Source organism: Pelophylax lessonae (assembly GCF_965119305.1).
Source record: "Pelophylax lessonae genome assembly, chromosome: 3".
Classification (NCBI taxonomy): Eukaryota; Metazoa; Chordata; class Amphibia; order Anura; family Ranidae; genus Pelophylax; species Pelophylax lessonae.
Window position 1 is genome coordinate 330,947,339 of NC_138770.1, and position 21,506 is coordinate 330,968,844.

A 21,506-nucleotide genomic window follows, 5' to 3' on the forward strand; every position below is an offset into this window, starting at 1 on the left:
GGTGGCTGTCTGTTCAGGGATGTACACTTTTTCCCAGGAGATGACCTGGCATAGTTAATGCCCCCCCAGAGGGCTATCAAGAGGCTGGGTTATGCTAAATATAGGGGATGGGGAAATTGTCTAATCCTGAATGAGATATGCCCGGAGGGAGGAGAGGGGTAAGACAGCTCCACCAATCAGTATGGCCCTAAGCAAGTCTATGAGAGTTAGGTATATATTAGTTAAGGTGGGAAGGAGAAAAAAAGTCTCTGTATCACCAGACTAAGAGGAAGCTCTTGTGAGCATGGTAACTATGGAATCTACCTCTTGCACTTATATCTAAATTCCTGTCTTATGTGTTGTCTGTCTGGCTGTTTGTATTGTGACGTTTGAATATGATATTCGGTATTCATTCATTTACCCTATGATTTCTTCCTTTTTCTGTACTATATATATATATATATATATATATATATGTAATAGTTTAGGCCTCCTTGCTATTTAGCAATACATTTCTGTTGTTGTGTTAAAGCTTTCACTCATGGTCAAAGAACTCTCATTTAACCCAAAACATATCCAAGATGCAATAAATCTCAAAATATAGCTTATGGGTAACAATTACTAATCATCTCAAATAATTTTTTTCACACAATGATCTTCCAGATACTGACCCATTCACTTTGTGGAATACACGCAAGGCATTTGTTAGAGGCCTTCTAATCCAACTTGGCTCTAGAGCGAAAAAAATCTACACAGCCAAATTGGATGCTCTTATAGCTAAAATTCATTCTGTGGACACTCTTAACAAAACTTCCCAAACAAACGATAAGGCAATTGTGTAAACACCACAACAAATACCTGAATTGTTTAAAACTGAATTATTATGCCCTCAACAATAGAGCTGGAAAGTTTATCACAAACAGACTAGAATCCCAAAGATCTAAAACCAGGATCTCACATGTGTTCCATTCGCACACCAATGAAAAACTCATGAATCCCCAAGCTATAGCAAAGGCCTTCTCTGATTATTACCAGTCGCTTTACAATCTGAAAAATGACCCTGATACACCCCAACCGCTAAATACGGATAAACAGCACACACCTTAATCTTCTGACCCTAAGTGACTCTCAATTAGAAACGCCTAATGCTCCAGTTTCAGAACTAGAAATTAAGAAAACCTATGAGTCCCTTCCTTTGTGAAAGTCACCGGATCCAATGGATAACCAATAAATACCTGAGATCCTTTAAAGACACCCACACACCCATCCTACAAACAGTTTTCAGTAAAGCCTCTGAAATAGCATCATTCCCCCTGCAAGCACATGTAATAACTCTCCCCAAACCAGGGAAACTGCCAAACACACCAACAAATTTTAGACCTATTTCCCTCTGGATACTGGCCGGAGGTCCGGGTACTGCTCTGGGGGACATGTATCAATCATTTTTTTTTTAAATGAACGTGTTTTCAGAAGCAGTGATTCTAATTATTCTAAAAGTGCAAGAAAAAAAATGTAAACTTACTTTACATATAGTGCCTGGAGGGTCCCCTTATGTGCCTGTAAAATGGCGCATCTGTAACATGCATAAAACATTCTACGGCAAAAATGACATTTCTAAAAAAAAAAAAAACAAGTCAAATCTCATTTAAAAGGACTCGCGGTTACAATTGCCAGCACCCGGCTATTGAAAAAAGAAATAAATAAAGAAAATCGCAGCGTGCCCCCCCCCCCCCAAAATCCATACCAGACCCTTATCCGAGCAGGCAGTCAGGCAGGTCAGGAAAGGGAAGAGGATGAGCTAGTGCCCCTCCTCCTGAACCATGCCAGGTCACATGCCCTTAACATGGGGGAGAAGGTGCTTTGCAGACGGGGGGGGGGCTCTGCCTCCCCACCCCAAAACACCTTGTCCCCATGCTACCCTGTGTGTAGGGTGAGATAGGAGTTAGTTAGTTAGGCAGAGAAAGCGTACTTAACCTAGCTGTACTTGATGGTGGCGTAGCTGGTAGAATACCAGACGTGCAATAATAGATCGTTGTGAGATCAGATCCCTTGGCCAGTGGGTGATTTATAAGTGGAATTTTATAATTAATGATACATTGCTAGCAGGGAGAGAGATTTATGCTTTTAGTTTGTTGAAATCAAAGTTATATATATATATATATATATATATATATATATATATATATATATATATATAGGCACTTCAGTTTATATCAGTTTATGTCAGTATGGACTCCTGAACCATACCAGGCCACATGCCCTCAACATGGGGGGGTGGGTGCTTTTGGGCAGGAGGTCTCTTCCCCCCCACCCCAAAGCACCTTGCCCCCATGTTGTTGGAGGCAGGGTTCTCTTCCCCACAACCCTGGGCTGTGGTTGTGGGGGTCTGCGGGGGAGGCTTATCAGAATCTGGAAGGGGGGAAGGGGACCCCCAGATCCCGGCCCCCCCTTATGTGAATAGATATCGGGTACATGGTACCCCTACCCATTCACCAAAAAGTGTACAAAAAAAAATAATTACAAAAGCCAGTTCCGGAAAAGTCTTTTATTAAAAAAATAAAAAAATACAGTCCCCGAAGATCAGTCGCCTGGTCGCCCGAAAAATAGAAAAAAAAAAAAAAAAAAGAAGAAGCTCCTGCTTCTCAAGAAGCTTCCCGCGGAATGAGCTGTTTTGATTTTGACAGCTCTTATATAGTGACCTGACATCACAAGCCGTCCCAAAATGCACCGCTCAAGTGCAGTGAATAAATTCACTGCACCTAAAGCAATGGATTATGGGTCGACATCAGAGCCCTATAAAAGAGCTGTCAAACTCAGATAGAAGCTAGTTAGCCAGAGAGAGTCTAAGGTTAATCAGCTGGCTCTGTGGCTTAGCTTGTAGAATAATGGACTTGCAAACAAAAGGCTGTGAGTTTGAATCCCCAGGCCAGCAGGTGATTAATATTAATTATGGATTTTAAATAAAACCTATAAATTGTCTCGCCCCTTCTGAAGTGACGTCAGTAATTTATTCACTGCACCTGAGCAATGGATTATGGGGCGCTGGTGATGTCAGAGCCCTATAAAAGAGCTGTCAATCTCAGATAGAGAATTGTTAGGCAGAGAGAGTCTTAGGTTTCTCAGCTGCCTCAGAGGTGTAGCTGTTAGAATAACATGCTAGCAAGTGAGAGGCTCTGGGTTCAAATCTTTGGCCCAGCGGTTGATTAATAGTAATTTACATTTAAGCCTTTAAAATGAGGACTTGTGATTTTTCATGTTCGTGTTCGTATGTTCGCTAGAACATTTCCCCTGTTCGAAATGTTCTGGTGCGAACCGAACAGGGGGGTGTTCGGCTCATCACTATCTTTAAAGTTGTGTTCAATCATGACTGACTGATTTTGCATGGTGAAGAAGCTATTGAGTCCCTTGTATCATCAGTGGAGAAGCTAAAAGGGCTCACCTCATTTACTTGAAATTCAGGATCTTCCAGCCTTTTTTTAGATTTCGCAGAGCTGCCTGAAACAGGTGTAAGGGCAGATGAAGAGCTTTGAGGAGATGTGTGTGTTCTTACTCCAGGAGTCTCCATAATGTACAGCGGCGCACACTGGAGGAGAAGAATGTGCCACTGAACTGCCTTGCCTGCTTTTCTCCCCCAGCTTTGAAAAAAAGCCATCAGTTTATGGGGCTTGCAAGCAGGTTTCCTTTTTGGGGACATTGCAGTCTGGGTAAGAAGCTATAGTCCTGCTAGTGAGGCAAACTGTAATGGGCTCGGTGGCTTTACCTCAAAGCCCTCCTCTTGTGCTAGGAGCTGTAAGCTCAATGTGCCATGCTACTCGCATGCTGGCAATGCCCCCCTTAACCAAATAATTTTGAGCATAATGAATTTGAATTGGATGTGATATGGATTGTACCCTATACAAATAATTAAAATTGTATTATTTTCAATTGTAATGGACAGTATTATAGACAAATGCAGGAAGTTGCCATTGGAGCAGTGTGTGCACCAGCTCCTGGCTTTTTACACCTATGGTATTGAGTGATCTTTGTCTTCTCCTTTGAGAGATTTGATGCGCATGCCACTCTCTGGCTTTGATATGTGGATGACATGTTGGTAGCCTGGAGAGACACTCCTCAGAATTTATTGCAGTTTGTTGCATTTTTGAACAACAAAATATTTTTTCTTACAGTAAGCTGATAATAATAAATAACATTTATTGGTATTGTTTGAAAACAAGGGCCTACAAATAGTAAGCTTTGGAATGTCTTACAATTGGATCCTATTTAGGGGCAAATAGTGGCCCCACAACCCTTAATGGTGGCTAACAGGGGTAGAAACTTGAAGAACATGCTAGTGGATTTTAGGCTTTTAGAAGGAGTTAGAAATGAGGTATGTATATGTGTAGAGGTTGCCCAATTTATGGACATGTAGAGGTGGGAAAACAAAAAAAAAATTATCTGATGCAGCGCCTAGTCAATCAATGGTTAAACTGTCAACCCAAGGAAAGACAGAAAACTGCTGCTAATTCTCTGCAATTATACTACATAAAAGATTTTTTCCATAAATAATCAGTGCACGTTTGGGTTCCTCTTAAGTTGACCAAATGATATAGAAAAAAAAATCACAATTTCTACTGATACAAAATATCAATTCATTTATGCATAAACAATGCGATGAATAAAAAATAAAAAAAAATGTAAAGAACAAATATATGCTGTGCAAAAAAAAAAAAAGAAAGTGCAAATAAATGTGACTTAAAGCCCCAAGAGATACCTAATTATTTCACATAAATCTTTAAATATAATAAATATCTGCATCACAGACACCGCAACACAGCTTTGTCCACACTCTGGGCTCGCAGCTGGAGCCGGAGGAAATAACTGACACGCGAACCATCTCAGTGTCAGGCAGACACTAAGAATTGTGAGTGCATTATGAATATGTTTTAAATAAACAATTCTTTATACGGAATTACGCTATGGGAGCCCTAATATATATGGATAAACTAGTAAGATCCAAGTAGAGATTTTGAACCGACCTGCTGGAAAATAATCACATTAAATGAAGCGTGATTGCTGGTTTATAATTTTACCAGCTTCATATCTGGCAAGTTAATTTAGGAAGAATACGGTGGAAGGAGCCCAATAGGGTGTTTTTTCATGAGTGAATATAGTGAATAGAGCATAGAAATGAATCACTCTTGATCTCAGCACTTTTGGGAATTTTTATTTTTTATATCACTGCTTGGCTTTTTTAATTTTTCAATTTTTCTATAACACAGTTTTCTTATATGAACTTTACATATTTATTGCCTTTTAACACATATAATATAATGTATTTTTTAGATATTTATTATATTTAAAGATTTATGTGAAATAATTAGGTATCTCTTGGGGCTTAAGTCACATTTATTTGCACTTGCACTTTTTTTTTTTTTGCACAGCATATATTTGATCTTTACATTTTTTTGATTTTTTTTAATCATGGGATTGTTTATGCATATATGAATTGATATTTTGTATCAGTAGAAATTGTGATTTTTTTTCTATATTATTTGTTTAACTTGAGAGGAACACAAACATGCACTGATTTTTGTGACAAAATGTAGAGGTGAGAGATACATTTTTAAACTCTACATGGTTTCAAACTATTTAAGTTTTAACACTTCCTTTATTGTCAATCTAATAAAGTTGTGTATCAGTTGATTTGTCATTTTGAATTAAAGGAAGTTTTGTAACCCAGCAACTTCACATTAGTTCCAGAATTGGGAATTTTGACCAGATTATTTTAAAAACAAGAGTGTTATTGGATGTATATGTTCTGTTTTGGCACCTTGGGGGTTGAATCAGGACCTGGGTTGAGTTGAAAGTTTTCCTGTAGATTGTCTCTTAGTGTTTAGAAAAATTTGATACATTTTATCAGTTATGTTTATATATGTGTGTAATTTTATGTAAAGTGAGGTGTGGAACAACAAAGGATTCATATAAAACCAGCATAAGTGAATCGTTTTTACATGTTCAGCACACATCTTGATAAAACTGCTGTGGTGAAACCTGTCTATGTGATTTAGAATGAACATGCCCGACTGCCTGCTTGTTATGCAGGTAAGACAAAGGTCTTACAAAGCCATAAGAGTGTTATTTAGGATGCACTGTTCGTTGGACGATCCTGAACAGTGATTTCAAACACGCCAAGGAAAATTAACTACCTGATGAATGATTATTTACTGTGAAAGAGATGTGACTTCAGGGGAGAGAAGTAGTACTTTGAAGTTGGTATAAACTTTCCGTACAGCATTTTATAAGGCGATTTGAAAACTCTGATTCCCAACTTAATGTCTTCTTTTACTGGACAATTTTCATCATTGACCAGTTGTGTGCAAAATAAGTGTAATTTTAACTGAAGTATATTTGTCTAGTTTGAAATTAAGGAAATTTGTTTTTCCATGGAGTTACTTCTTTAAATACAAGCAATCGCAAAGCTGAGCAATGCAGGATGAAATCAATTAGCAGCCATCAACTTTAATGCAAATATCCTTTTGGAGTTCGTGAAATATTACCCTATCTTGATCTGCATTTTTTTTAGAGCCAATTGGGAATATTACAATCTATAAGGGGCTTGTGCAATATTACTCCATCGAATAACAATTGAAAGTAGCTGAATAACATTATGATGACGTTATAGAGTAACTGCTAATAATTGTGTTTCTGTAAGGGGAGTTCATTAATTACACAGCATGTGATGAATTCTATCCTCAGGTTTCAGTATATACAAAAGTTAATAAACCAGCAGTGTCGGACTACCAAATAGTTAGAGTTGACATCTGCCTGTTAGCCCCATACCATTTAAGAGCCCTCTGGCAAAAAAATCTAAATAATATTGATTTGATCTTGAAAGAAAATGACAATGAAGCTTTCTTAATTTTTTTTTTAAAGAAAGTTAGCAAAAAAAGCATCACATTTAGCATAGATGGGGGATTCACTCCTGCTATGCTATTGTGTTTTCACTGTGAGGAGCCTTCCCTGCCATCAGAACACAATGATCAGCATATGGTAGCTGTAATTTTTATTTTGCATTACAAATCTGAAATGTAGAGCTTTTTCAAATTCTCTGAGTACATTGGAAATTAATATTAATAATTTTCTCAGCTTATACAAGAACATTCGGTGAAAGAAGAAAATTGTACAATACCCCTTGATTAATATGATTCACAGATCTAATAAATGTTCCAACCAAGTCATGTAACACTCCAAGTTACAAAATGAAAAAGATTTTAGTTGCATATTCAGGAAAAAACATTTATTTCATATTATCCATTTATTCATATCATTGTGAAAGAAATTTTACTGAATAGTAGCAAATGCTAAATTATTTTAATAGTTTTTTTAATTATTAGTTTTCATAATTTTAATAAATTAAAAAAAAAATCACCTGAACTGTACCTCAAAGGGTTTAACTAGATATAATCCAAACTAGCAACAGCCTGCATTTTACAGAAATAACTCATTGTTATTTAATGAATGAAACTTTCAAGCAGACATAAAGTCTTATTTATTGATTTATTAAGGGAAAATAGGCTATTCACTTTACAAGGGAATTTCGCACCAGGGCTTAGAGAATGCGGTAAAGTTTCACTTTGCAAATAATACCCAATCCCATAAAGGAAAATTTTAAAAAGCACCGTTTTACTTGCACATGATTAAATGAAGAAAGTCAGCAGCTCATTCACGAAGCTCTGGGGCAATTTCACATGAAAAGTTCAACTTCTAATGCAAAGCGAACAACCTATTTGCCTTTAGTAAATTACCCCAAAAATAAAAATGAGATAGTTCTTAGCAAACTTTTCAGGGAAGGTAGGAAGCCAGCAACTCTCAGATACAGAAGCATCACTGGAGAGTAGAGATGTATAGAACTGTTCGCCGGCGAACAGTTCCCGGCGAACTTAGCATGTTCGCGTTCGCCGCTGCCGGCGAACATATGCGATGTTCGGTCCGCCCCCCATAAGACATCATTGAGGCAAACTTTGACCCTGAACTTTACAGTCAGCAGACACATTTCCAGCCAATCAGCATACCTCCCTCCCACACCCTCCCACCTCCTATAAATAAGCAAGGGCAGCATCCATCTTAGATCATTCTGAAGCAGTGTGTGTAGTGAGAGTAGGGAGAGAGCTGCTGCTGCTGCTGCTGCTGCTGCTGCTGCTGTTAAGCTAGGGACAGTTAGTCAGTGTTCCTGGTCTTGCAGTGTTCTTGGTCCACTACTGCTGTAATATCAGCACCCCAAAAAGCCCTTCTAAGGGCTGGTATTTGTGTTTTTTTTTTTTTTTATATATATATATATATATATATATATATATATATACCTAGCATCCCCAAAAGCCCTTTTAAGGGCTGGTAATTGAGTTGTTTCTTCTTATATATATATATATATATATATCTATATCTATCTAGTGTCCCCAAAAGCCCTTTTAAGGGCTGGTAATTGAGGATTTTTTTTATTTATATATATACATATATATATATATATATATAGTGTCCCCAAAAGCCCTTTTAAGGGCTGGTAAGGTAATAGAGTTTTTTCTTTATATATATATATCTATATATATCTATTGTACACTGCAGTTGCCTGCCCGCTGTGTGTGAGAGGCCACAGACCTACCACAGACTGTACTGTGTGCACACCACACTCATTTCGGGTGGCACAGGCACAGTACCTTGCATTTTAAAAAATATTTTTTTTTTCCTCTGTCATAATTGCAGTGAGTGCTGTGTCAGGTCCACAGAGTGCACTGTACCCACTGCAGTGCACTGCCCACCACTGATATATATACGGTGGCACAGCATCTTGTTGCAATAAATTGAAAAAAAAAAATATTTTTTATTATTGCAGTTGCCTGGGCTGCCAGTTACTGTCAGGTCCACAGAGTGTACTGTGCCCACTGCAGTGCCACTGTGTGCCCACCCACCACTGATATATAAGGTGGCACAGCAGCTTGCAAAGTAAAAAAATATATATATATTTTTTAATTGCAGTTGCCTGGGTGCCAGTGACTGCTGTCAGGTCCACAGAGAGTGTACTGTGCCACTGCCCACCCACCACTGATATATAAGGTGGCACAGCAGCTTGCAAAGTAAAAAAAAATATATATTTTTTTAAATTGCAGTTGCCTGGGTGCCAGTGACTGCTGTCAGGTCCACAGAGAGTGTACTGTGCCACTGCCCACCCACCACTGATATATAAGGTGGCACAGCAGCTTGCAAAGTAAAAAAAAATATATATTTTTTTAAATTGCAGTTGCCTGGGTGCCAGTGACTGCTGTCAGGTCCACAGAGAGTGTACTGTGCCACTGCCCACCCACCACTGATATATAAAGTGGCACAGCAGCTTGCAAAGTAAAAAAAAATATATATATTTTTTAAATTGCAGTTGCCTGGGTGCCAGTGACTGCTGTCAGGTCCACAGAGAGTGTACTGTGCCACTGCCCACCCACCACTGATATATAAAGTGGCACAGCAGCTTGCAAAGTAAAAAAATATATATATATTTTTTAAATTGCAGTTGCCTGGGTGCCAGTGACTGCTGTCAGGTCCACAGAGAGTGTACTGTGCCACAGCCCACCCACCACTGATATACAGTGGGTACGGAAAGTATTCAGACCCCCTTAAATTTTTCACTCTTTGTTATATTGCAGCCATTTGCTAAAATCATTTAGGTTCATTCTTCTTCCTCATGAATGTACACATAGCACCCCATACTGACAGAAAAACACTGAATTGTTGACATTGTTGCAGATTTATTAAAAAAGAAAAACTGAAATATCACATGGTCCTAAGTATTCAGACCCTTTGCTTAGTATTTAGTAGAAGCCCCCTTTTGATCTAATACAGCCAGGAGTCTTTTTGGGAAAGATGCAACAAGTCTTTCACACCTGGATTTGGGGATCCTCTGCCATTCCTCCTTGCAGATCCTCTCCAGTTCTGTCAGGTTGGATGGTAAACGTTGGTGGACAGCCATTTTTAGGTCTCTCCAGAGATGCTCAATTGGGTTTAAGTCAGGGCTCTGGCTGGGCCATTCAAGAACAGTCACGGAGTTGTTGTGAAGCCACTCCTTCGTTATTTTAGCTGTGTGCTTAGGGTCATTGTCTTGTTGGAAGGTAAACCTTCGGCCCAGTCTGAGGTCCAGAGCACTCTGGAGAAGGTTTTTGTCCAGGATATCCCTGTACTTGGCCGCATTCATCTTTCCCTCGATTGCAACCAGTCGTCCTGTCCCTGCAGCTGAAAAACACCCCCACAGCATGATGCTGCCACCACTATGCTTCACTGTTGGGACTGTATTGGACAGGTGATGAGCAGTGCCTGGTTTTCTCCACACATACCGCTTAGAATTAAGGCCAAAAAGTTCTATTTTGGTCTCATCAGACCAGAGAATCTTATTTCTCACCATCTTGGAGTCCTTCAGGTGTTTTTTAGCAAACTCCATGCGGGCTTTCATGTGTCTTACACTGAGGAGAGGCTTCCGTCGGGCCACTCTGCCATAAAGCCCCGACTGGTGGAGGGCTGCAGTGATGGTTGACTTTCTACAACATTCTCCCATCTCCTGACTGCATCTCTGGAGCTCAGCCACAGTGATCTTTGGGTTCTTCTTTACCTCTCTCACCAAGGCTCTTCTCCCCCGATAGCTCAGTTTGGCCGGACGGCCAGCTCTAGGAAGGGTTCTGGTCGTCCCAAACATCTTCCATTTGAGGATTATGGAGGCCCCTGTGCTCTTAGGAACCTTAAGTGCAGCAGAAATCTTTTTGTAACCTTGGCCAGATCTGTGCCTTGCCACAATTCTGTCTCTGAGCTCTTCAGGCAGTTCCTTTGACCTCATGATTCTCATTTGCTCTGACATGCATTGTGATCTGGAAGGTCTTATATAGACAGGTGTGTGGCTTTCCTAATCAAGTCCAATCAGTATAATCAAACACAGCTGGACTCAAATGAAGGTGTAGAACCATCTCAAGGATGATCAGAAGAAATGGAAAGCACCTGAGTTAAATATATGAGTGTCACAGCAAAGGGTCTGAATACTTAGGACCATGTGATATTTCAGTTTTTCTTTTTTAATAAATCTGCAACAATGTCAACAATTCTGTGTTTTTCCGTCAATATGGGGTGCTATGTGTACATTCATGAGGAAGAAGAATGAACTTAAATGATTTTAGCAAATGGCTGCAATATAACAAAGAGTGAAAAATTTAAGGGGGTCTGAATACTTTCCGTACCCACTGTATATGCCTGCAAGAGAAAAAGCCAGCCGCAGAGAAGCCGTATTCCTGAAAATATAAGAAAAATGCTGTTTTTTAGGGGTTCTGGACATGCTACAGAGCTGAAACTTGAAAGGTACACTTTTTAGACCCCCCAGACACTAAATACAAAAAATTACATGCCTGCCTAAAAAAATGCCCGCTAAATGCCTGCAAGAGAAAAAGCCAGCCGCAGAGAAGCCGTATTCCTGAAAATATAAGAAAAATGCTGTTTTTTTAGGGGTTCTGGACATGCTACAGAGCTGAAACTTGACAGGTACACTTTTTAGACCCCCCAGACACTGAATACAAAAAATGACATGCCTGCCTAAAAAAATGCCCGCTAAATGCCTGCAAGAAAAAAAGCCAGCCGCAGAGAAGCCGTATTTCTGAAAATATAAGAAAAATGCTGTTTTTTAGGGGTTCTGGACATGCTACAGAGCTGAAACTTGACAGGTACACTTTTTAGACCCCCCAGACACTAAATACAAAAAATTACATGCCTGCCTAAAAAAATGCCCGCTAAATGCCTGCAAGAGAAAAAGCCAGCCGCAGAGAAGCCGTATTCCTGAAAATATAAGAAAAATGCTGTTTTTTAGGGGTTCTGGACATGCTACAGAGCTGAAACTTGACAGGTACACTTTTTAGACCCCCCAGACACTAAATACAAAAAATGACATGCCTGCCTAAAAAAATGCCCGATAAATGCCTGCAAGAGAAAAAGCCAGCCGCAGAGAAGCCGTATTACTGAAAATATAATAAAAATGCTGTTTTTTAGGGGTTCTGGACATGCTACAGAGCTGAAACTTGACAGGTACACTTTTTAGACCCCCCAGACACTAAATACAAAAAATTACATGCCTGCCTAAAAAAATGCCCGCTAAATGCCTGCAAGAGAAAAAGCCAGCCGCAGAGAAGCCATATTCCTGAAAATATAAGAAAAATGCTGTTTTTTAGGGGTTCTGGACATGCTACAGAGCTGAAACTTGACAGGTACACTTTTTAGACCCCCCAGACACTAAATACAAAAAATGACATGCCTGCCTAAAAAAATGCCCGATAAATGCCTGCAAGAGAAAAAGCCAGCCGCAGAGAAGCCATATTCCTGGAAATATAAGACAAATGCTGTTTTTTAGGGGTTCTGGACATGCTACAGAGCTGAAACTTCACAGGTACACTTTTTAGACCCCCCAGATGCTAAATCCAAAGAAATTTTTTATTTTTATTTTTTTTTAATTTTTCCAATAATTGGCTCTCTATCAAAAAATTATAATTTTTAAGAACTTTTTTTTGCGTGATCCCTCTCCGGCATGCCACAGTCCAGGTGTTAGTCCCCTTGAAACAACTTTTCCATCACTATTGTGGCCAGAAAGAGTCCCTGTGTGTTTTAAAATTCGCCTGCCTATTGAAGTCTATGGCGGTTCGCCCGGTTCGCCGGTTCGCGAACATTTGCCGATGTTCGCGTTCGCCGTTCGCGAACGGCGAATTTTAGGTTCGCGACATCACTACTGGAGAGTCCTGGAGGGCCCTTCACTTTATTCAATAAAAGTAAAAGCAAACATAATATTTAAGCTGGGTCTTACACTTTCTTGCAATTCCACTTTCTTCCTAATAATATTTATAAAACACTTTCCATCCAGCATAAAACCATCAGTATTGCTCGTTGGAATTCATTACAGCAATGCAGATATTGCTATAAGATTAGCTTTAACTGCATATAAGATTAGCTGTAAATGTTTCGCTATTTACAAAGCTGTATCATTATAGGGTGACAAGGCAGGGTGGCAGTGTCACATTCTCCACCTTGTCCAATCAGAGAATACTTTGTGTTCATTGAGCAAATGCAAAGCATTCTCAGAACGGCACTACTACAATGGTTTCCAGCTTCTAGAGGGATCCCATCGGTATGGTAATTGCATAGCTGCATTGGACAGCACAGGGCCAATGTACATCAGATATGTACCTGGAATTATTATTCAAGGACTTTGCCTACCGGGACCATTTTGCACACAAGATATATTCTGGATATTTTGCTAAAAATTACTGTAACTCCCACCCCCCTAACCAAAAAAAAAAGTATATATTTTCTAAAACCAGATAGCCTGGAGAATAAAATGGTGACAGTTTCAATTTTTTTTATGTTGCATTTATATTATATTTTTTTTATAAATTATAAAGAAAGGGTTGCATCAAGTAAACAGATACCCAACATGTCAAGCCTTATAACTTTGCAGACCTGTGAAATTGCAAGAAACTAAGGACACCAAATATGCTTCATAGGCAATGCTTCAAAAGCCTTTATAGGTTATCAGTTTGTGACAATACCTCATATGTGAGGCACAATTGATTTCACCCTTACGCTGTGCTATGTGTATAATCCTGTAGCCAAAAGCGGAAGGTCTCCGAGCAGTCCTTGATGGAAAGCAGCACCAGTGTAGTGGAGCAGTGGTGACAGGAGCAAAAGGAAGTGGCCAGCCACTGCGAGAACCAACATGGAACGTAAGGTGGTGCGGGGCTGGATGTGACATCAGTGGGAGGTCGTGCTGACGTAGAAGGGGGCTGTAATGTATTTTGAAGCTTCCACTTCTTTATTAAACCTGATTGGCTGTCATGGGAGTCAGTGTACTAAAGGCTCAGAGTAAGGGGCGGGCCTATAATGTTAACCCAGTAACAGATTTACAGGTTTTAAAGGGAAACTCTGGCTCTCCACAGCTAAAGTAGTGATAAAAATACATTCTAACTGATACATAATAGCCTAGCTGTCACATAAAACAGAATCAGAGAAATACATATACAGTACACAGTAAAGGAGAACATGAATTTATTAAAAATTAGAATCTATATAAATTAGAAATGGGTATATAAATTATAAGTAAGAAAAGATGCATATACAATGAATGGATTAGACCAAAAAAGGTATTGAGGACAGTAAAAAATATTAATGAAAAATATATAAAAAAACTTATAAGGAATCTATTTTATATGTATGTACAATTGCGCACACATGGTGTATATTGGGAATATATCTGACAGATATTAAATCTACTAATGATATAAATATATATATGTACATGATGGAAATGATATACTAATGACACACACACACACATATACATATATATATATATATATATATATATATATATATATATATATATATACATATAAATGTACTTCACCTCCGCAACATCTTTAAAATTCGCCCCTTTTTAACAACTGAAACCACCAAGCTACTCATTCACTCCCTTGTTATTTCTCGCCTATTGCAACTCCCTTCTCATATGCCTACCACTCCATAGGCTATCCCCCCTCTTCAGTCTTTCATGAATGCTGCTGCCAGGTTTGTCCACCTTACCAACCGCTCAGTGTCTGCCTCCCCTCTCTGCCAATCCCTACACTGGCTCCCGATTGCCCAGCAAATTAAATTCAAAATACTAACCACAACATACAAAGCCATTCACAACTCTGCCCCGAGCTACATTACCAATCTTGTCTCCAAATATCATCCAAACTGTCCTCTCCGCTCCTCTCAAGACCTCCTACTCTCAAGCTCATTGCACAGAGCAGGTATCTTTTTTATTTTAAGAAAAATAGCCCTTACTAGGGCAATGGATCCCTATTCAATAATAAAACCTTTACTTGTTACCAAACACCTACCACTCCGAACCGAGCCTTAACATTTGGCATTAGGGCTGCTGACAGGCTGGTACAGTTAGTACTTTTGTACCAGGCCTGGGCCCCCTGCTGCCCCATAGATCCCATATTACTACTTAAAGGTGGCCCTAATGAAGCATCTACAGCTTGATTCAGCTGAAGTGAAAATTTGGGGGGTCCAAACCCCCTATAATATCTACACCACAACCATGAGACTTCCACATCTGAGAGGGGCTGTAGAATAAGGGCACAATGCTAGAGCAGCTGCTTGGGTCCTTCTGTGCTGCAAGTGGTGCCAACAACCCAAAACTGTTTCTATATGGTTATGGAGCCTGAGCCTTTCTTCCTCTTCCATACCTGCCAGTTGGGATAATGGAGCTTAGCCTACAAAGCATTTGCTCTGTTTGAGCAGCCGGGTATGCTGCAAAAGGTGAAGCACATGAAGCTATTATGGTAACTGCTCCAGAGATACTGCCCACTGACTGGTGGGAGGAGCCAGGGGAGGGGTTGTGCATCTGTTTAACTTTTAAAACATGTTTAATGAAAATGTTGTGGGAAATGGTCCCTTACAAGTAGGTTGCATGGGACCCCGCAATTTCTAATTGTGGTCTTGCTTGGCATACCCATCCAAAGGGCCCCTTAACATGTAACTTTCTACCACAAACACTAAACCTTTAACCAATCCCTTAAAAGGTAACCCTAGCATTTTACCTAACCCATAAAGTAAATACTTTTAAATAACCGTAGGTATGGATATTTGTACATTTTAGAACATTGTACATTTACCATGTCTGACCAATTTCCCTGGAAGCTGAAAACATGGGTGTCATTCAGAGATCCCTTTACATTTTCTCAATAAATGCAGAACATTCTCTGAATAGATTAGGTGGAGAGGCATGGCAGTGATATTTCAATCACCACATCATCCAATCAGAAAATGCTTTTTATTCATTGAGGAAATGCAGAGCAAGCAACTTCCTGTGCTTAGTAAGCAGTAGAGCAGCCGCTCGGCATGAGACCTGGAAACTAGTAGAGATCACTGTAAAAGATGTACTACTATGGTGATTTCCATCTTTCAGAGGGACCGGCCAGATATGGTATATGCATACTTACATTGAACTATACTAGACCAACATAACTATGTAAAAATATCCATACCTGTAATTTATCTTTAACACTTAACCCTTCCTCCCAACACTTCTGCTCACTTTTTCCTGTGCTGGGAACCTCTGGCAGGAAGGTTACAGGTCACACTTTAAAATCTTGCAAATTATAAAAATCCAAGAATCAGTAGAAACGGCTCCAAACATATACTGTATGTACAATATATTCACGTAGATTATATCAAGGACTAGAAATATTAATTTATTATATAAGAACCTACAGTATTTTGTCCTCATAGAAAATTATATTTTTTTAGGCGATTGATAAACCTGAAATTAATACAACTATTGCAAGTAAAGAAAACCTGGATCCACATCAAGAGGTAAAATAGTATTTATTTTTGGCCCACATCCTAAGTATTCCTCAACATTGAATATTAATTTGTATTTTTTAGATGTGTTCTCCTGCATTACTTAGGCAACAAACTGAGGAGATATGTGCTGCCATCGATGAGGTGCTACATGATGACCCACTGCCCATGGTAACTAATAACTTTTTATTCTGTCACATTCCAGTTCTTATAGTTTGGTTTACTTTCTGTCTCTGTAGGTTATTCTTGCTTTCTCTCTCTCTCTCTCTCTCTTCCTCTCTCTCCCCTTCATTCCCTCTCTTTTTTCATAGTTTGACAAATAAGGAAGCAGTATGAATATTAAATATATTATGTGGCGATTGGTATCGGCGCTACCTTACAATGTAAAACGTGACTTCCCCAAAGTGTAGGTGAAAAAATATATAAGGGTGTCAACAAAAAATAGTTTTTTTGTGAGTAAATTAAATGAAATAAACAATCCGTGTGTTTATTAAATTTCAAATATGAAATTTTTATTCAGGAATATTCATACAAAAAACAAAATACAAACATTACTTCAAAGTGGAATTTACAACATTTTTTAACACGTAATTTAATCTTCCTCTTCCACTTTTTACCTCTTATATTCCTACATTTTTTCTCTCTTCTGTTTATTGAATTTCAAATAAAAAACAAATATAGTGATACATGTGCAATATACATATCGAAATGGTGGAAAAAGGAAAAAAATATTGGGGGGGGGGGAAAGGGGGGGTGTGTTCCCACAACCACAAGTGTTATATCAGGTATACACTTTTTCTGATATATTTGTGCCACACAAGTATTGAAAGTAAACAGGTGCTACTGTGCAGAGTTCAAAATGACCACAACCACAAGTGTTATATCAGGACATTCCCTGATATATGTGCCACACATGTGCTAGAAATAAGCAAAAGCTGCTGTGCAGAGTCCAAAATGTCCACTAGGTGGCGTCTGCAATACGACCTGTGCAGCTGTATGGGGGGTCTCTTTTTCGTATTTCGGGGAGCACTTCCGAGCCGGTGGTCTGGTGCCCTAAATGCTCATAACGAAAGAAGGCCCCAAAGTGAATAGATAATCCATACAATAGCGGCAAAAAAGCGCAGTACACTCACTGTTAAGATGATCTGGATCAGAGTAGAAAAAAACAGTCCGCGCCGGGATGCTCCCGCGTTCCACGGCCGACAACCGGAAGTGACGTTGCACGTTCTAGACTCCGCCCTACGCGTTTCGTCAGAGGGACGTCAACTGGAGCGGCGTCAACTAAGCGTACTCCCGGACTTATTATAGCCGCCCGTATCCAAGCAACGGAGGGGACGGGCCGTCACCGTCATCTTGTTACACCCTCTCCGGAGGCCATATTGCTCCACCCCTGGCTTCAATGCAAGGATGTGCAGGGGAACGGCCATATTCTCATCATCTCCGATCGATAGCTATAACCGAGTGTAATGCGATTCTGTTTGCCAAACGTATTTTTATAAAAAATTTTCTTTATTAATGACAACAAATTTAAAACCAAATCTTAAAAAACAACCTCAATTAATAGAGATTGATATTTTGAGAAATCTCATGAAAAAAATATAAAAAAATGCAAGAAATGAAAAAATATAAAAAATATAAAAAATATAAAAAAATAGAGGTCAGATGTAGCATAAACTTATTTTGACCGATATGTGGAACCCCATATGAAAAAAAGGAAAAACTAGTATATGAAAGAAATAAAAAATGAATAAATATATTCCAGCGGATACTTATATTTAAAGAACCCGATGTGTATCGGGAAAAAGGACACAAGAAACAAAAAACACAAAACAAAAAGTGATCCCTAATTACATTGGAAGAAAAGTGCTGTGTTAGATGGTGATGAAGAAAAAACTATTATCGGGACCAAAGTGGATGGAAAAATCTAAAATTAAAACCAGAAATTAGTGATTTATGGAAGGTGATGCTGGATGAGAAAGCTAAAGTGCATAAAAAAATTTTTTTGCGTGAAAAAAAACAATCAAAAAAAATGAAGGAGACTTCTTTCAAGTAGTTGTGTCATCATGATATTTGTGTTACTCTTGAACCAAAAATGATGCTGGATGAGAAGAACTAATTTAATTCCCACTATAAAGTTATTTAAAGTTAAAAAAACTTTTTTTGTAAAAAATGACACAAATAACATACCAAGGATAAAACTAAATAAAATCAATATTATGTTATAAAAAATCCTTTGTTTTTATGTTAAACTTATTACAACAGGGTTAGACGTAAATTTTTTTTACACCCATCACATATCAGAATGGTATTGGATAAGGAGGTATATATATCAAAAGTGGAGGGACTCCTATAAGAAAGGCTTTTGTTGGACTGATGCCGGATGAGAAAGATGGGACAAATTCTAAAATTGTTTGAAAAAAATATATAAGATATACAAAAATAAAATGAAATAAAAGGATAAAATAAATTAAAAAATATAAAAATTATTATATAAAAACCAACCAGGGGGATATTAATAAAAAACTCCAGTCCTAAAAAACTCCAGTCTTAAAAAAACTTACTTGTCATAAAGAATTTCTTTAAACCACTATTTAAAACCTCTCAAAGGAGGTCTAAAAGGATAAAAGGGTAAAAAAAAGGGGGGGTTTTTAAACCCTGAGCTTCTAAGAACCTTAAAGGGAATGCTAGACGAGAAAACTTATGTGTCTGTGATGAAACAATTCAAGTCTATATCCGCATTCAAAGTATGAATATTGAATGAATTATAATACTATTCCCTGCGTTCTTGCTTGTCTTATTTGTGTGTTAACCACTTTACGACCGGCGCACGACGATCTACGTCGGCACTCAGCCCCGGCCAGGCAAACTGACGTAGGCCTACGTCAGCACAATTTGCCGGCCCTGTGCGCGCTCCCGCGCGTCCCCGCCGCCGATGATGACTCGATTGGGTTCAGAACCGATCAGTCATCAGGTCCAGGCCAATCATTTTTGGTCTGGACCTGTTGATCGGTCCTGCCCAATCAGATCATCCTCTAAGCCTGTGAAATGTAAACACAGGCTTAGAGGAGATGTGCCCTCCCCCCACAACGGTCTTTTTGGATCCAGCGTGAGAGGAGAGCACATCTTACTGTGAGTACTGCACCAAGCACACCCACACACAGTTAGATAGGCACATTTCACCCCCGATCGCCCCCCCAATTAACCCCTACAGCACCTGACACAACACACACTATATACAGCATATAGCATATACCTATATACCTGTATAAGTGTGATTTGTGAACAGGTGTAGCCCTTGCGACCCCCCCTTTTCCACTCAAATTACCCCCCACCCCCCCCTAATAAAGATTTAACCCACTGATCCCCCCTGAACCCCCCCTGATCACCGCCGTTAACCCCTACACCCTCTGTCACATCAGCACTAATACAAACGCAATATACGGTGTTATTGTATTTTTGTATTAGTGTCATTGTGATCAGAATTAGCGCAGGCGACTAAGTTTCTGTCCCAAGAAGGTTTAGGGTCCCCGCCACCCGCCCAATAAAGATTTAAGCCCCTGACCCCCCCCTGATCACCCCTACACCCCCTGCCATAACACACACCGTATACAGTATATAGCATTTTGCTATATACCCGTATAAGTGTGATTTGTGGTCAGGTCTAGCGCTTGCGACCCCCCTTTTTCCACTTGAATTACCCGCCACCCCCCCCTAATAAAGATTTAAGCCCCTGATCCCACCTGATCCCCCCCTGATCACCGCTAGTTAACCCCTACACCCTCTGTCACATCAGCACTAATACAAACGTAATATACTGTGTTTTTGTATTTTTGTATTAGTGTCATTGTGATCAGAATTAGCGCAGGCGACTAAGTTTGTGTCCCAAGCAGGTTTAGGGTCCCCCCCACCCGCCCAATAAAGATTTAATCCCCTGATCCCCTCCTGATCACCCCTACACCCCCTGCCACAACGCACACTGTATACAGTATATAGCATTTTCTATATACCCGTATAAGTGTGACTTGTGACCAGGTTTAGCGCTTGCCACCGTTCCTTTTATCCTTAGGATACCCGCCAGTCCCTTCCAATAAAGATTTAAACCCCTGATCCCCCCCTGATCACATCCCGTTAACCCCTACACCCTCTGTCACATTAGCACTAATACACACATAATATACTGTTTTTACTGTATTTTGTATTGGTGTCATTGTGACTTGAGGTTGCGCTAGCTAGCTAGTTTCTTTCCCAAAGGAGGTTTAGGGTCCCCGCCACCCCCCCCAGATCCCCAGCGCATAGTTTAGAAGTAACCCCTTGATTGCCACACACGCACGCACGCACGCACGCACCTACACTTCCATTTCTAGTATAGTGTTTGAACAGATCAATATCTGATCTGATCAGAACTATACTAGCGCCCCCATAGTTTAGGGTTCCCAAAACGCGGTGTTTGCACGATCAGTACTGATTCCGGCCAGCACCTGCGTTTAACCCTTTCACCCAGGCAAGTGTAGTAATCAATAGATTACTGTCACTTGCAAAAAAACACAAGACACAAAACCGCTGTGTTAGCAGAGTCAGGCCTGATCCCTGCTAGCATTAGCAGTTTTTTTTGTAGCGCTTGAAATAATCTTCGACAACCAGGTGCTTTTATTACCTGTGAGTCGCATCACTGTACGAGTAAATTTAGTTACCAAAATGACCAAACGTTCGTACAGGGATGAAGAGCTTCTCAGTTATATGCTGACCGAGTCATCTGATAGCGAAGGGGAAGCTACAATGACCGAATTAGTGTCAGTATATGAACCTGATGACGGCAGCGGCTCCCTGACAGATAGCTCCGACGACAGATGGGTCCCTGTTAGACCCAGGCGTACCCGACCCCATTCTGAAGTTGTTGTGATGCAGGAATCGCAGGGTGCTCGTATGGAGCAGAGTGTGGGTACTAGTGCCGCTCATCCTTCTGGCGACCTGGCAAGCGCCAGCGGCCTAGTACAACCTGGACCTAGTACAACCAGCACTGCAGTAAGACCTGGTGACGTGGCGAGTCCCCTAAGTGCAGTTGAAGCTGGTGCAGTGGCTAGCACAAGTAGTGGCCCGCAGCCACCGCGTATTCGAAGACAGGCCCGTAGAGCCCATAG

At 39.8% G+C, this 21,506-nt stretch overlaps 1 protein-coding gene across 4 annotated transcripts in view; it reads left to right on the plus strand.

The window, feature by feature from the left end:
• MLIP (muscular LMNA interacting protein) overlaps positions 1 to 21,506 on the plus strand; it is a 444,758-nt gene that overhangs the window by 214,109 nt on the left and 209,143 nt on the right. For all 4 annotated transcript variants that reach the window (XM_082250228.1, XM_082250229.1, XM_082250226.1 and 1 more), the window contains exons 6-7: positions 16,315 to 16,380; positions 16,453 to 16,539. In XM_082250228.1, coding sequence (XP_082106354.1) covers positions 16,315 to 16,380; positions 16,453 to 16,539 — 153 coding nt within the window. The remainder of the gene's footprint in view (positions 1 to 16,314; positions 16,381 to 16,452; positions 16,540 to 21,506) is intronic.